Raw genomic sequence first — 17,778 nt, 5'->3', positions numbered from 1 at the left:
GGGGAGGCTAAGACCTCATACTCTATATTTTCAATATAGAGTATATTTTCAATATTTTCAATAAAAAATAGATATCCTCATGGCTAACTTCTAAAATTTTACAATCCTGGCTCTTCTTAAGATGGCTGAAAGTTTTATGCATCTCTGAACCTTGAATGATAGGAGCTAACATGGCAGGCTTGCAGAAACCCACATCTTGTTAACACTGAAGAGACACTCATGACCCCTGTAGTCTGCAGAGACCAAATTCAAAAGTCATCTGTATTTTATGAGCCAGCCTGGCCAATGAAAATCTAGTCATCTGCTAGGGCAAAGGACCCCAGAACCCTCCTTTCAAATCCTTAAGGGTTGTAACATTTAACCATCTTGGGAATGTGGAAAGGGGATACACAGGCTTTGTCAAAAACAAACTGGGGAAGAGGAAGTAATGGGACATTGAATCCTCTTGTGTGTCTAGTTGGCAAATTGTACTGAAAAAAAAAGCTCAAGTTTGCCATTTTTACCAGCAACACAGCAAAAGGACTCTCCCCGAGGCTGTTTCTGCTGGAACTTGTGTACCATCGCCTTTCAGACTGATTCACTCTGCATACTCATCATCTTCTATGAAGTCAACTCCTCTGGAATAGTGAATTATGCAGCATCGGTTATCAGCCTGCTGACCTCCGTGAAAGAATACCTCATTGGACTTTGATTCTGGACTCTGACCACATGTGAATTACAGAATCCCAACAGTGCAGAAGGAGGCCGTTCGGCCCATTGAGTATGCATCGACCATAATCTCACTCAGGGCCTATTTCCGTAACTCCATTTACCCTGCCAATCCCCTAACACTATAGTTAATTTAGCATGGCCAATCAACGTAACCCACGCATCTTTGGACTGTGGGGAGGAAACTGAACCCGCCCCCTTCCAGGGAAAACTCACGCAGACATGGGGAGAATGTGCAATCTCCAGACAGATAGTGACCCGAGGCCAGATTTGAACCTGGGTACCTGGTACTGTGAGGCAGCAGTGCTAACCACTGTGCCACCGTGCCGCCCTTGAAACAATATTTATTTTCTCTGTGAAAAAGGGTCATCTGAACTCGAAACATCGGCTCTTTTCTCTCCTTTCAGATGCTGCCAGACCTATTGAGATTTTCCAGCATTTTCCCTTTTGGTTTCAGATTCCAGCATCCTCAGTAATTTGCTTTAATTATTTTCTCTGTGTTCTTTGCTTTGTAAATCTTTCTTTCTCTATCCCTTTTTTACTGTATGAGTGCAGAGGGGGCACTGTAGAGATCCCCTCTCCTGTTTTTGGAGTGTGTGTGAATAAACTAACCCTCTGAGTTAATCATATCATGAGTTTGCTGTGGGGTTATCAATAGAAAATTGGATCAGACCAAAACTGAGGTTTTGGGGAACCATGTCATGACTTTTAAAGAAGAAGCAAATCAAAAACACTTTTCTGTTTATGGATGGCTGGTTAGAGATAAATTCAGTACTTTTTAAATTAACATCCTCCTTTCCCTAACAAGGTAATGTTTTATTCTGCGTGCAGTTTGTATAAAATGTTTGGCTCCACATTTCACAAAGTAACTCTTGACATTTACTTAGTAAGGCTTATAGAAACTACAAGCGCATACAAGTCACCAGCACAAAACTGGATCAAAATAAAAGCAAAAACGCGCTGAAGCAACAGTAAGCACTCTGAATCAGTATCTGCCGACCAATCAACTATATCCGTTTGGATATAATTCTCAAATGTTTCTGACTTCTGTCAGCAGCGCAGGCTGCAAGCCTCTTCCTGCCATTCGTTCTGCCATCTACTTTATAGGTTATTATGTTTTATGCTACACACCCCTATAACCAAAGTTCTGGCAAGGAAATAAAATCTAAAGTTTTAAAGTAAAGCAAACTTTAGTTACTAGTGTCACAAGTAGGCTTACCTTAACACTGCAGTGAAGTTACTGTGAAAATCTCCCAGTCGCCACACTGACACCCGTTCGGGAACACTGAGGGAGAGCTTAGCATTGCCAATGCACCTAATCAACAGTGAAAAGTGGGAATCTGCCACCACCTTCGCACAGAGAGGATTGGTCTCCTATATTTTACAAACACGAGACAATGTGTGGATCGACTTTTGACAACAAGATCTGGATCTTCCTGAGAACATGATGTGAAGATGCTGGTGTTGGACTGGGGTAGGCATGGTAAGAAGTTTCACAATAACAGGTTAAATCCAACAGGTTTATTTGGTAGCACGAGCTTTCGGAGCACTGCTCCTTCTAGGCAAGTTCCGCACGCAGGAGGACGGCCTCAGTTGGGGTCTTGGATTCATGTCATACTACGTGTGTCCCCTCATTTAGCCTGGCTTGCAAAATCCTACTGAACTGTCCAAGCTTGAGACAATTAATACCTCTTTAACCTGTGATTATCCCTGTCTCCACTTGCACTGTCTGTACCTGTAAAGACTTGATTACCTGTTAAGACTCGCATTCCAACCATTATCTTGCAATTGAGTTCCTGTCTATATATGCCGTATTTCTTAACCCAACCCTCCCCTCAACTGACAAAGGAGCAGTGCTCCAAAAGCTCATGATACCAGATAAACCTGTTGAACTTTAACCTGGTGTTGTGAGAATTCTTACTGTTCCTGAGAACATGATACTACCCGAACCAATTGGGGAAGACAGTATCTCAGTTAAGAAACAGGCACTGAGTCAACCTCAGGATATTACATCGACTCCAGTTAGGACAACCACAGACGGCATCCAAACCAAACCAAAGACCTTGGAGGCTGCAGCAAACACTAAAAAACAGACTCCTGAGGTTAGCTGACAACCACACAGAGAGCGACGGCCTCCGGAATGTCTGACCTAATGAGTATTGTTTATTAATTGTTCATTTTGTTAACATTATACTGTTAATGGCGTCGGGAACATTTGATTTAAAGGGTGAGGAGAAGTGTTGTGTGGATCCCTGTTATTTCTCATGTTTCCTCACCAGCACCTTTGCAGTGGAGCAGGGGCACTTTAAGAGACGAGAACATTTAAAAGAAGCCCTACTGTCAAAAACGACAGGATATTCAGGAAACCTATTCTTTTAATTTTCCATATTTCACAACATGCCAATATTGAAAGGTCAGTTTAGAGGAAGAAATCAGTCCAAGTGTCTCATAGAGTGAACCATGTATTTGGGGCACTTTAAGAGACGATTATGTGATGTCACTGATGATGTTATTGGCTGTTTGCGCGGGCAAATGGACAGTCTATCTTAGCAGCCTGTAGTGTTAAAATCCTTTCAATAAAACTCTTGGGTTGTTTGAACTTCCGAGAGCTGCAACCTATTTTTAAAACCACTGCAGTACCAAATACATGGTTCGCTCTATGAAGCACTCAGACTGATTTCTTTCTCTAAACTGACCTTTCAATATTGGCATGTTGTGAAATCAGGAAAATTAGAAGAGTGGGTTTCCTGAATATCCTGTTGTTTTTAACGGTAGGGCTCCTTATAAATTTTCCGTCCAGATGGCTGGCGACCATCTTGTTTCACAAGGCTGCAGTTAACAAGAGTAGGTGGGTGTAATGGGAGAGATTCTGTGCCTATTGCTGGACCTTGTTGGTCAGGGGGACAGATGTTGGTGGGTGTGAGGGAGAGGTAAGCAGGTGGATCATGTGGAGAGCGGTATTTGCTGGGCAGCTCATTGGCGAGAGAGGATACATTCCTTCTCCTCGTCACCCGTAACCAGTGTTACAAAGCCACATTGTTCTTCAGGCCTTCTCCCCTCCTTGCCAAGTTTCTCAAGGCCTGGGAAACCAGGCATGTTCTGAGGCGGGGGAGGAGTGTGAAACAGTTTGCCCTGACCTGGACACAATTTTACAGTGAGGTGGGCAGGGTTTCAGATGGGAAGCTCACATTAAGGCACTTAAGTAGTCACTTAAAGGTCTTTTCGTGCCCAACCTCAATTTTAGGCTGACAGACGTCTGATGACTGAGGGTGGGAAACAGATAAAGGTCTCACCCTTAAATTCAGGCATGAAGTTGCACCTCCATCGGAAAGCACTTTCAGACTGAGGGTACCTCACAAATCAGAGAAGTATGGTCCTCCCTCCCCAACTGACAGCAAGATCACCCCCCCTTGCAGCAACCCTTGCAGATAAAAATAGTTGGAGGGGGGTGGGGAAAAGAGTTAATTCAAATTTTCTATGGTCATCACACTGGTGACCCCAACCTCAGAAGAGATTCACATGCAAGGTTTGCAATCAAGGCTTTCCCGATCTGCGAAAAGGCCACACAAAAATGGTGTGGGGTCATGAAGGGATTGTGAACTTGCTGCCAGTTCCTAATGTTTTCGCTTTTTCGGCCCCATTCCCACCTCCGTTGAGAGACATACATTCCGGACGTCAATTCAAATTCCCAACACAGTGACTACGGACTTTAAACATTGTACATTGAATAAATCTGAAAACGCTAGTATCAACAATGGCGACCATGTACCCACTAGTTTCTTGTAAAAGTCCACCAATGTCCTTTATGAAATCTACTCTGCCATCCTTGCCTAATGGTATTTATTACACTCCAGACCCACAGCAATGTGGCTGACTCTTAACAGCCCTCTGAAATAGTGAACCCCTCAGTTGTTAAGAAGATGGCTCAGTACCACCTTTCACAAGGGCTTGGAGTCAGACATAGACCAATTAGAGATGGGTGACAAATGTTGGTTTTCCAAATGATTCCCATGATAAATATAAAAAAAATACAGTCCAGCTTTAGTGTACTCGGACTAAACTCAGCATGCCACCTTCAATGGAAGTTCAATATGCATCATTTGATGTCACCGGGAGTTTGTTGGTTTTCAAATTAATATTAAAATGTCCTCTGTTGAGTCCACCAGTTTTTCCTTGCATGGTACGTGTAGAGTTTGCTTCATTTGGACAATTACAGTCGAGACAAATCAATACCGACCATTACCAGACACTAATCTGAGCTCTTAAGGGACATGGTCTATCACAATGTAAGTGCCATTACAAGCAGAAATCAATTTGCTATGTCAATTTGTGTAATCAAACAAAGAGGTATGGATATACTCACAGACTTAATGAATTCAATGTCCACATTATGTTGCTTCAAAAAATTTAAAGGATTTTAATCAATATTCTTTAAAACAATATTGCCAATGCTTACGCTGTATATAAAATACTCATGCTGTAAGTTTCAGGAAGAAATAAAACTTGGACTAGTTGATTCGACAAAAAAAGGAACATGTAATAACATTTATCCATATCTGTTTCAATAAATCAGGAAACAAGTGTAAAGTTTCCGAAGAACGTATAGCTATTCCACTACTTCACGCAAAGCTAAAAGCAACTGATTGCTAAATTAAGATCAAATAATTACTTTGGAACAGTGGCGTTTTATGCAAAATTATGTGGCTCTGCCATACTGGTTAGGATTTCTTAACATTTTAATGAAAGCATCTGTGTTAAACTTTTAGAGGGGTCCTGACAAAAGGCAATCCTTTACACATTGCTAGTTAAAGAAATGCAGATGTGTATGTAACTCTCGGAAAAGAAACCTCAACTTTGCACTGGCATCATAGAATCCCCGCTGTGCAGAAGGAGACCATTTGGTCCATCAAAGCTGCACCAACAACAATCCCATCCAGACCCTATCCCCCGAACCCTGCATATTTACCCCACTAATCTCCTTAACCCACTTATCTTGGGAAACTAAGGGGCAATTTAGCATGGCCAAACCATCTAACCTGCACATCTTTGGACTGTGGGAGGAAACCGGAGCGCCCAGAGGAAACTCATGCAGACCCGGAGACAATGTCCAAACTCCACATAATGTGGGTATGCCGGTGTTGGACTGGCGTAAACACAGTAAAAAGTCTGACAACACCAGGTTTTAGTCCAACCTATTTATTTGATAATATACTCACTAGCTTTCGGGGTTACCCCCTTCGTCAGGTGAATGGAGAGTTCTGGCCTCAGACAGAGCATATAAAGCACAGACAGTTTAGAGATTACTGATTAAAATGCGAATCCTTACACCTAACCTGCTGTTCAAGACCTGAAGTGGCTGATAATGTGAGTGGAAGGAGCACTGATCACAGTTTAAAGAGATGTGTATTGTCTCCAGACAGTACAGTAAGTGAGGTTTTGCAAACCCAGGCAAGTCATGGGGGTTACAGATAGTGCGACATGAACCCAAGATCCCTGTTGAGACTGTCCTCATGTGTGCGGAACTTGGCTATCAGTCTCTGCTCAGCGACTCTGCGCTGTCGTGTGTCGTGAAGGCCGCCTTGGAGAATGCTTACCCGAAGGTCAGAGGCTGAATGCCTGTGACCACTGAAGTGTTCGCCAACAGGAAGGGAACAGTCTTGCCTGGTGACTGTCGAGCGATGTTCATTCATCCGTTGTCGTAGCGTCTGCATGGTCTCCCCAATGTACCATGCTTCGGGACATCCTTTCTTGCAACGTATCAGGTAGACAATGTTGGCCGAGTTGCAAGAGTATTTACCATGTACCTGGTGGATGGTATTCTCACGTGTGATGATGGTATCCATGTCGATGATCCGGCATGTCTTGCAGAGGTTGCTGTGACAGGGCTGTGTGGTATTGTGGTCACTGTTCTCCTGAAGGCTGGGTAGTTTGCTGCGAACAATGGTCTGTTTGAGGTTGTGTGGTTGTCTGAAAGCAAGAAGTGGGGGTGTGGGGATGGCCCTGGCGAGATGTTCGTCTTCATCAATGATATGTTGAAGACTCCGGAGAAGATGTCGTTTTCTCAACATTTTCTCAACTTGTGCTCAGGATGCAGACCAACTGCGAAACTCTGCCAAGCAGATGAGACAAAGAAACTACACCACCTACATGCACACCAAGAACAGGAAACTTGAGAAACTCGGCATCGCCGCCAGCAACAACCAAGCCTCCCCCGGCACCACAGTAGAAAACAGCACTACCGCAGGGAGGTCTATTGTCAACTTGTCGGACTACACACTTCAATCAGATGAAATCGAAGTTCTCAGCCGAGGGCTCAATTTCTGCCCCACCACCAAAATGGACCCCATCAGTCTCGCAGCGGACACAGAGGAATTCATCAGGCGAATGAGGCTGCGGGAGTTTTTCCACAAACCCCAAGAGGCCAGCAACGAACACAATGAGACAGTCGATGAACCAGAACAGCCGACAGAGAGATCCGCAGTGCAACAGCCTAAGAGGAAGGAATCCAATTGGACTCCTCCGGAAGGCCGCTGCCCTCGACTGGACTTGTATGCCCAAACCATCAGGAGGTGCGTTAACACCAGATTCATCAGCCGCAGTCACAAGACAGTCCCGAACATCACCCAAGCACAACGCAACGCCATCCACGCTCTCAAGACAAACCGCAACATTGTCATCAAACCAGCAGACAAAGGAGGGGCCATCGTCATACTGAACAGAACGGATTACTGTAAAGAAGTGTACTGACAACTAAACAATGAGGAACACTACAGACAATTACCCACAGATCCGACCAAAGAACACACTCGTCAACTCAACAATCTGATCAAGACCTTTGATCCGGACCTTCAGAGCACCCTCCGTGCTCTCATTCCACGTACTCCCCGCATTGGAGATCTCTACTGCCTCCCAAAGATACACAAGGCAAACACACCTGGCCGTCCCATTGTATCGGGCAATGGGACTCTGTGTGAGAACCTCTCCGGCTACGTCGAGGGCATCCTGAAACCCATTGTACAAAGAACCCCCAGCTTTTGTCGCGACACTACGGACTTCCTACTGAAACTCAGCACACACGGAGCAGTTGAACCAGGGACACTCCTCGTCACAATGGATGTCTCAGCGCTCTACACCAACATCCCCCACAACGATGGCATTGCTGCGACTGCCTCAGTACTCAATGCTGACAACTGCCAGTTTCCAGATGCAATTTTACAACTCATCCGCTTTATCCTGGACCACAATGTCTTCACCTTCAACAACCAGCTGTATAGGGCATTGGTGAGGCCGCAGCTGGAGTACTGTGTGCAGTTTTGGGCGCCGCACCTGCGCAAGGATATTTTGGCCTTGGAGGGAGTGCAGAGGAGGTTTACTAGGCTGATACCGGAGTTGAGGGGGTTGAGCTATGAGGAGAGGCTGAATAAACTAGGCTTGTACTCGTTAGAGTTTAGAAGAATGAGGGGAGATCTCATTGAGACGTATAAGATGATGAATGGGATGGATAGGATAGAGGTGGAAAGACTCTTCCCGCTCAAAAAAGACAGTAGGACTAGGGGGCACAGCCTCAAGATAAAGGGGGGGCAGTTCAGAACGGAGTTGAGGAGGAACTTCTTCACTCAAAGGGTGGTGAATCTCTGGAATTCTCTGCCCGTTGAAGTGGTGGAGGCTGCCTCGCTAAATATTTTTAAGAAGCGGGTTGATGGGTTTTTGATAAGAGAGGGGATTAAGGGTTATGGGGAGAGGGCGGGAAAGTGGAACTGAGCCACGACAGATCAGCCATGATCTTATTGAATGGCGGGGCAGGCTCGAAGGGCCAGATGGCCTACTCCTGCTCCTATTTCTTATGTTCTTATGTAACCAGTTTTTCATCCAGACACATGGAACAGCCATGGGGACCAAATTTGCACCTCAATATGCCAACATCTTCATGCACAGGTTCGAACAAGACTTCTTCACTGCACAGAATCTTCAACCGATGCTATACACTAGATACATCGATGACATTTTCTTCCTTTGGCCTCATGGTGAACAATCACTGAAACAACTATATGATGATATCAACAAATTCCACCCCACCATCAGACTCACCATGGACTATTCCCCAGAATCAGTTGCATTCTTGGACACACGCATCTCCATTAAGGACGGTCACCTCAGCACCTCACTGTACCGCAAGCCCACAGACAATCTCACAATGCTCCACTTCTCCAGTTTCCACCCTAAACATGTTAAAGAAGCCATTCCCTATGGACAAGCCCTCCGTATACACAGGATTTGCTCAGATGAGGAGGATCGTGACAGACACCTCCAGACCCTGAAAGATGCCCTCATAAGAACAGGATATGGTGCTCGACTCATAGATCGGCAGTTCCGATGCGCCATAGCGAAAAACCGCACCGATCTCCTCAGAAGACAAACACGGGACACAGTGGACAGAGTACCCTTCGTCGTCCAGTACTTCCCCGGAGCGGAGAAGCTACGACATCTTCTCCGGAGTCTTCAACATATCATTGATGAAGACGAACATCTCGCCAGGGCTATCCCCACACCCCCACTTCTTGCTTTCAGACAACCACACAACCTCAAACAGACCATTGTTCGCAGCAAACTACCCAGCCTTCAGGAGAACAGTGACCACAATACCACACAGCCCTGTCACAGCAACCTCTGCAAGACATGCCGGATCATCGACATGGATACCATCATCACACGTGAGAATACCATCCACCAGGTACATGGTAAATACTCTTGCAACTCGGCCAACATTGTCTACCTGATACGTTGCAAGAAAGGATGTCCCGAAGCATGGTACATTGGGGAGACCATGCAGACGCTACGACAACGGATGAATGAACATCGCTCGACAGTCACCAGGCAAGACTGTTCCCTTCCTGTTGGCGAACACTTCAGTGGTCACGGGCATTCAGCCTCTGACCTTCGGGTAAGCATTCTCCAAGGCGGCCTTCACGACACACGACAGCGCAGAGTCGCTGAGCAGAGACTGATAGCCAAGTTCCGCACACATGAGGACGGTCTCAACAGGGATCTTGGGTTCATGTCGCACTATCTGTAACCCCCATGACTTGCCTGGGTTTGCAAAACCTCACTTACTGTACTGTCTGGAGACAATACACATCTCTTTAAACTGTGATCAGTGCTCCTTCCACTCACATTATCAGCCACTTCAGGTCTTGAACAGCAGGTTAGGTGTAAGGATTCGCATTTTAATCAGTAATCTCTAAACTGTCTGTGCTTTATATGCTCTGTCTGAGGCCAGAACTCTCCATTCACCTGACGAAGGGGGTAACCCCGAAAGCTAGTGAGTATATTATCAAATAAATAGGTTGGACTAAAACCTGGTGTTGTCAGACTTTTTACTGTGCAAACTCCACATAGACAGTCACCCGAGGCTGGAATTGGACTCGGGTCCCTGACGCTGTGAGGCAGCAGTGCTAACCAAAGTGCCATCAGTTTATAAATGCCTGCAATTCTAACAAAACTTGTAAATAGAACATCCAAGGAGGTGCGACAGAATTCAGTGAGCTTGTTTTCTCAATGAATGGATGGATTGCACTTACAAACCAGGACCAGTCGCATTGCTACTGCTGAATGCATCTGACCCACACTTGCTTGCTAGTGTCAATGGAAAGCTACAAAATATTCTCTTTCAACATATGCATGTATCCACAATGGCTATACAAGACAAATGATCCCTTTAGAAATAAAACAAAGGAAAAAGAAAGGTGAGACAAAATGCTGAGTAACTAGGGTATAAATTGACAATCTGGTGTAACTTGGTTTAAAAATTGCTTGCCAAATTTTCTGTCCTCAGCGGATCACCTATTAGATCACTCTATCCTTTGCATTTCTGCAAAAAATATTGTTTTCTTGACAATACTATATCAGTACGACTAATGGACTGTGTTTATTGATATTTTAGTAAAACTACCAACATAGTGTCACACAGGAAATTGGTCTGTGACACTACAAGGCACAGGATAGGTGGAGTACTGCTGAAATGCTGAATCAATAATAAGCTGAAGGAGAGAAATCAAATGGTAGTTTATACATGGGAGACATAGAAAGAAGTAATTAGTCAGATGCCTCAGGGATCTGTTGCTGCTATTTACAAATGTACCAAAGTGATTGGATAAAAGCAAAACTCTCCCAAGTTTTAAAATGACTCGAAAATGGAAAGGATTGAATGCAATTAGGAATTGGCTGATGAAATGCAAAGATTGAGGAGTGAGGCTTATACATGCCAGATGTTGAGGCAGGCAAAGGACTTGCATCATTATTGCATTTTTCATCACCTCAATATGCCACAAAGCACTGTCCAGCCAAAGAGGTATTTTTTGAAAAGTAGTCACTGCGGTAATGAAGGTAAATTCAGCAGCCAATTTGCACAGTGCAAACTTGCATAAGAATCACAGAATGTCTACAGTACAGAAGGAGGCCATTCAGCCCATCGAGTCTGAACCAACCACAATCCCACTCCATGCTCCCGTAACTCCACACATTTACCCTGCTAATCCCCCTGACACCAGGGGCAATTTTAGCATGGTCAATCAACCTAACCCACACATCTTTGGGCCGAGTGAGAAAACTGGAGCATCCCGAGGAAGTGCACACAGTCACGGGGGGCACTTGCAAACTCCGCACAGACAGTAGCCCAAGCTGGGAATCAAACCCGGGTCCCCGGTGCTGTGAGGAAGCAGTGCTAAACACTGTGCCACCATGCCGCCTCATAAAGAGGTAATTGGTCTGTAACTTCCTCGGATGGCAATCACTGGCAGGTTTCAACTCTGGAGGGACTTACCTCCGCGGCAGTTACAAAGCCCCTGCCTCTCTGGACATTTCTCACCCAGGCAGGGATGAGAAAGAAACAGCAAAATGTGCTCCTGGCTACATCAATGTGGAATAAATGGAGTGCAATGAGGAAAGATACGCCCCCTTTTAACAGCACCAGCTATTTGGAGTCAGACTGGGAGAATGGGGTGGATTGGGGGGTAGATGTCAGATTGGACAGGCAAGTGATGGGGTGATTGATTGGGGGAGAGGGAGTCGCTGGCGTGGTGGGTCCCCTGGGGGGGGTGGTTTCAGATGTGGGTGTCCAGTGTGGGGCTCTTTATGAAAATAATTACTCTGGAGTTATAAGTTTTTTTTTCCTTTTTAATTCTTTCAGAGAAACTGTGAAAGTAAAGTTGGCAGAAGCATCTTCGCTCAAACTGGGGATTGTTGGTGTGAAGATAATATGAAGCCATCAGCACTCTGTGCCCCGGTCTTAAAGAGAGCAAATGTGATCACACTTTATATAGCCAAGAGGATAGTGCATAAATTTCAAGCAAAAGTTCTGAGTTTGCACAGAATGCTGTTTTGGCCCACCAGCTGTGCTGTCTATAACTGTGACTCCTTTATTATGTGAAGGGCCCTCATGGGCATTGGATAACGTGTCAATTACAAGGGGGCACAGGTTCAAGATGAGGGGGAAAGTTTAAGGGAGATATGCGGGGGGGGAAGTTCTTCCATGTAGAGAGTGATGGGTGCCTGGAACGTGCTGCCAGAGGAGGTGGTGAAAGCAGGCACTTTAGCAAAGTTTCAGAGATATCTGGATGGGTACATGAATAGGGAGGGAATAGAAGGATATGGATTGAGTAAGGGCAGAAGGTCTTTTTTTTAGTTTAGTTAGGGCATTATGAGCAGCACAAACTTGTAGTAACCTCAAACTTAGAAGAGGGGAATGTAAGAAGGCAACCTAGGTTTCAAACAGAGGCTAGTCCATACATGGAATAGATCATCCAGGGAGGCATTTGCACGTGGGCAGGTGGTTGAATTTTTGTCAGAAAGCATTTGGAAATACTTGGCTGAAATACTGATAGACGGGCATGAAATATTATATTTCCTAGACGCTGGGACTAGCCTAATGGTCTTATGTGGTCTTGTACATTCCTACACTCCCACATTTTTACATAAGCAAAATGATTCTTGGCAAGGACGTGTGATTTTTCTCTCTCTACAGTGTCTTATCCCTTGCCAATGTTTCTCTATCATTCTAATGGAATTGTTAATCAGTTTAAAATAGACCTGTTAAAAAGGCTGTTAAATAAAAGAGAAAGGAAATTGATATCAGCATCTTAAGCATTTGCACAATAACAGCACTGAGAGTCTTCCTGTCATCTCTTTTATTCTTATCCATTATTAGAGGAAAAAAAACCTCATTTGTTGCTGTGATCAAATTGATTTCTGAAATCAATCTGTGAAAGATATTACAAGAGCAACCCACAGGAAAGAGCCGATGCACTAAAATGATAAAAGCCAGTTGCGCATGATCATTTTTACTTCCATTTAAAGTTTAATGTCTTAATTATAAACATCACATGAAAACAAACCCTTTTATGCATCATAGCTGGAATCATAGAATCCCTACAGTGCAGAAGGTGGCCATTTGGCCCATCGAGCCTGCACCAACAACAATCCCATCCAGGCCCTATCCCTGTAACCCCATGTGTTTACCCTCTAATCTCCCTGACACCAAGGAGCAATTTATCCTGGCCAATCAACCTAACCTGCACGCCTTCTGGAGTGTAGGAGGAAATCAGAGCACCCAGAGGCAACCCACACAGACATGGGGAGAATGTGCAAACTCCACACAGACAGAAAGTCAGTCACCCAAAGCTGGAATTGAACCTAGGTCTCTGGCGCTGTGAGGCAGCGGTGTTAACCGCTGTGCCAGATCATGTATCATGTACTAGATCATGCACTTGCAACATCACCATTAAAATATCTCACCTTATTCGCACAGTATCTATCAGTTGTGTTGTAGAAGTGATGAAGACCTTTTGTGAGACCATTTTTGCAACAGTGATCAATGGAATGTTCAAAATATTTATTGATGATTTGGACAGGAAATGCACAGACAGCTGATCTATTGGCTAGTTCAGTCGATCCTGGTTTACTTTGTGTGAATACTGCAAAAAGGACATCGTCTTCAGTAGAAACAGTTAATTGTTTAGCAAGATCTGCGCCTGCTTTCGTCACGTATGCCGCCTGCATGATATTGAACTCTTCGTTATTTAAGGATCTCTTCTTCCGTCTGTCAGTGATAAGACATTCAATTGGCATTTCTATATAAGAATGTAAATATGGATCGGATGAGCTTAATCGAATAATTCTGGTGTGAGATGCTTGAGAGTCCAAAGATTCGTGCTGCACTGTTAAAAAATAAACATAGCCACTACTTTCAAAAGCATAAAGATACTTAATAGGATAGGCACCCCTCAATTGTGGAATAACATCCATGTAAGAGCGTTCAGTGAGGAACTGAAAACCATCTTCAGATTCCTTTAGCCTTTTTATAGACATTGAATGCAACTGGAATGGTAGCGGGGTAGAACTTAGTGTTGTCCCTGCATACAACTTCAGAAATCCAGACTGCTTTGTCATCAGCACTCTTGTACCAAGAGGGCTGGCAACACAATCCGGGCACTTGCTTGGTTTGTTATTCTGGTGTGAGTACATACACTGGACGTTGCTCGAGATATTAGCAGGATCATTGTGCTGGAGATTGTGGAGGAAACAAATGCCATTCCTTGCGCTGCCGCAGTTAATGAGCTGATCCCCATAAAAGGTTTCTATAAGTAAGACCACATTGGTGTTGTCTTTCCACACAACTGCAGAGCTGTTATTGCTCCCCTCGCAGCGGTCACATGGCGAACAGTCCAGGGATTCCGACACGGGGCCAGTTTTGAATTCTGAGAGCTTTTGCAGGTTATTGTTGACCACGTATATCTTATTTGTTGCTCCAACGTATATATGCTGCTTGTGGAGGACTACGTTCTGTATCGGTGTTTCTGAACTGAAGCTGGGAAAGTTGTACTGCACATTCAAGTCTAAGTCTGCATATTTTTTCGCACGTTCGCATTCTCCATTGCTCAAGTGCACTGTCAAACCCCCCAAAAACATCAACAGGCAAGAAACGCTTGCTGGGTGGTTCATTGTTGAAAGTATCATCAACTGCAAGATAAAAATATAGTTTAATCAGTGATAGATTACAAACAAAGGCAAGACTAATTACAATTTGTAATCTGCTTAATTTTAATAATTCCTAAGGACATGTATAATATCAGAATATCTGCAGTCTCCTGATGGCTAAACTAGTTAAGGTTAGTCAATTCATACATAGCACCAAGAACACTGGGTTGAATCGAGTTAACTAATCTCAGCCATGGTGGTGGAAAGAATTGATTTCAGTTTGCTTAGATGAAGGAAGAGAGTTATACAACCAATGGCTATGTATGGATTCCTGCTGGAAATCGAGACAAAAGGTTCAGTCAGAGAATCATAGAATCCCTACAGTGAAGAAGGAGGCCATTCAGACCATTGATTTAGCACCAATCCCAGGGCTACCCCGTAACCCCATATATTTAGCCTACTAAACTATATATATCTTGGAGCAATTCAGCATGGTCAACCAACCTAATCGCACACTGTGGGAGAAAACTGGAGCACTCAGAGGAAACCCACACAGACACAGGGAGAAAGTGCAAAGTCCACGCAGACAGCGACCCAAGGCCAGAGTTGAACACGGATCCCTGGCACTGTGTTGCAGCAGGGCTAACCACTGTGCCACCATGCCGCCCCAAACGAGCTGAGGGCTCAGGTCTAGTGCCTGCCATGCTGTTGACCATCTTATAACCTATTGACACAGCGTGAGAAAGGTATCGAAAGGTTACCAACACCATGGAATCACACTCCAGTAAGGGTCAGATTCCAGCATCCACAGTAATTTGCTTTTATCTAGTAAGGGTCAGTATCTTTCAAATAAAAGGTTATCAAAAGTGGTTAAAAATTTGAGGAAAATAAGTAATTTAAGAGTATTATTTCAATTTTCTCCCTCCTTTCGGTTGGAAGACATTTTCTCTTCCGGGGATACGATTCCCACGGCAACTCACCCAGGAGGCCATACCTCAGGCTGCATTCTGAGATAGTTGGAAGACTTTAAAATGAAGGTAGCAAAACTGCAGAGTGTTCCATTATTCATATTTTATAAGCACTCTCCAGCAAGGATTACCAGCAATCATGGGCTGGAAAGCCCTTCCTTTCCAGAACCAAGAGCATCAAAGGTTATGTTCCAATTGTTCAAGAGATCAGATAACAATGTCCAGATGTGATAGTGCACTACACTCTCTCTCGACATTTCCCGCCACTACATACAGTGTGAAAGACCTGGATACATAATTAATGAGTTTGGGGTCAGAGGATTTGGAACGTTTTCCCACTGACCTCCACAGTGGGAAACACTCCACTTCCCCGTCCCACCATGGGACCCAGGGCAGAATTCTTCGGCCGTTCACACCAGCGGGATCCTCTGATCCCACTGGCAGCGGACAGCACTCGCGTGTTCTCCAGTAATGTGGAGCACCTTCAATGGGACTGTGGTGCGACCAGAGAATCGTACTGATTTCTACTGCCAAGAAACCAGTGATTGGGAGGCTGAGAATCTCACTCTTAGGCTGGAATTTTATTGGCATGCCCACCCCCCACCCACCCCCACCAACCCAGAATCGGGCAGGCGAGGGTCGCAGAAAGGAATTCTCCACTGGCCTCAGGTGGGCTTTACGATCTCGCAGAGTGTGAGCCTGCCAAAAAACATGCAGACTTAGACTTGAGCGAGGTCGTAAAATACTGCCCTTAATCTCAAAATGGGAGCATTTCACCCTATGCCTGCATTCTGAAAATTTGTTGTGGCTCAGTACGAATCAGAACAGTACTGCAGAGCATTGCATGCATTGGTAAGGCCACTGTTTCAATTTATGTCATTCATTCCTGCAGATTTTTGTAAAAGGACATCAAGCAATTTTAATTTTAGCCCAATTCTGCCTGTGCGGTTTGGGTTACACAACACTCATTTCTCTGCTAGCCATTCATTGTCATTTTGCTTTTGTCATCCAACAAGAACACAAAATGCATATTTCCTCCCCCTTTGAATGGAAGCCGTGGTATGTTATTATCCCGCACCTATCAAAGATATGCTTTCACTAGTCTTAGTAATTTCCCCAAGGAATTGATCAGTGGTTTTGTGGATTTTATTTATAATACCACTATAAACACAGACGACTGACTCATGGAAGGCAATAGTGCTTATATTATAGTTGTGTCCACTGATGTGGTGTAAGGCTGCGCGACAAATTAACTAATTTCATTAAGCATTACAACACAATGAAATAACAGCCCTTTAGAAAACTGCTACCCACATATATAATTTGATTAACAGCTTTTAATTTGGTATTGATGAAAACAACCCGTGCGGTTGATCCCAACTAGAACTTTATGACAATATACTAGGGCAGGGTGCTTCTAAAAACTTACTGCCTTTCTGTATGTAGGTTGGGATGAAGACTCTGCAATGGAAACTAAAGTGGCTACTTTTTAATGCTCGGCTAAATCAAAGTTACAGAGTGCCAGTTGACATGTACGCAATCAATTTGCTGTGCAGTTGTCTGATTAATGTGTGATACTGGCGTCGGGTGGGACTGCAACTCAAAATCAGAAAGAAAGCTTGAAATACTAATTGTGACTATAAGGAAGGGAAGTAATCCAATTTCCTTGGCCTCCTTCGATCGTCTGAAGAAAAGGATCAAGACAGTTCTATCACTGTCGAATAAACAAGATGGACAATTAGAACAATGGTCTGCAATTTCGATTTGTCAATACAGTTGGATGCCAATATGGTAGATTACTTTGGGCAGAATTCTCCCAATTCACCCATGAGAGGTTTGATAGCAAGCTTACATAGGAAATCTGAGGGGATGCAAAAAGGTCAGAATACCTGCCGAAGCAAAAACATGTTGCAATTCTCCCAACGGTGGGTTCATAAGGCTCACTCTTCCCACTGGGAGGAGGCACAGATGACAATTGAATCTCATGAATGTTCATTAAAACAAGTGGCCACCAGAATCCTATCAGGCTGTTCAACCTTGCATCATGCCAGAGAGGAATTAGGTTGGCATTAAACCCTATTGATAAAGTCTGACATACTCAACATGGTCCTCAGTTCACCAGAGACTGTGA

General features: G+C 44.3%; 1 protein-coding gene across 1 annotated transcript in view; it reads right to left on the bottom strand.

Annotated features, from left to right (window-relative positions):
* met (MET proto-oncogene, receptor tyrosine kinase) overlaps nucleotides 1–17,778 on the bottom strand; it is a 123,230-nt gene that overhangs the window by 81,940 nt on the left and 23,512 nt on the right. Inside the window, exon 2 of the mRNA XM_080191087.1 lies at nucleotides 13,498–14,721. Coding sequence (XP_080047213.1) covers nucleotides 13,498–14,718 — 1,221 coding nt within the window. The 5' untranslated portion in view covers nucleotides 14,719–14,721. The remainder of the gene's footprint in view (nucleotides 1–13,497; nucleotides 14,722–17,778) is intronic.

This window comes from Carcharhinus amblyrhynchos, chromosome 6 (genome assembly GCF_965287045.1).
Source record: "Carcharhinus amblyrhynchos chromosome 6, sCarAmb.v2.hapA, whole genome shotgun sequence".
Lineage (NCBI taxonomy): Eukaryota > Metazoa > Chordata > Chondrichthyes > Carcharhiniformes > Carcharhinidae > Carcharhinus > Carcharhinus amblyrhynchos.
This window is presented reverse-complemented; position numbering and strand designations above follow the sequence as displayed.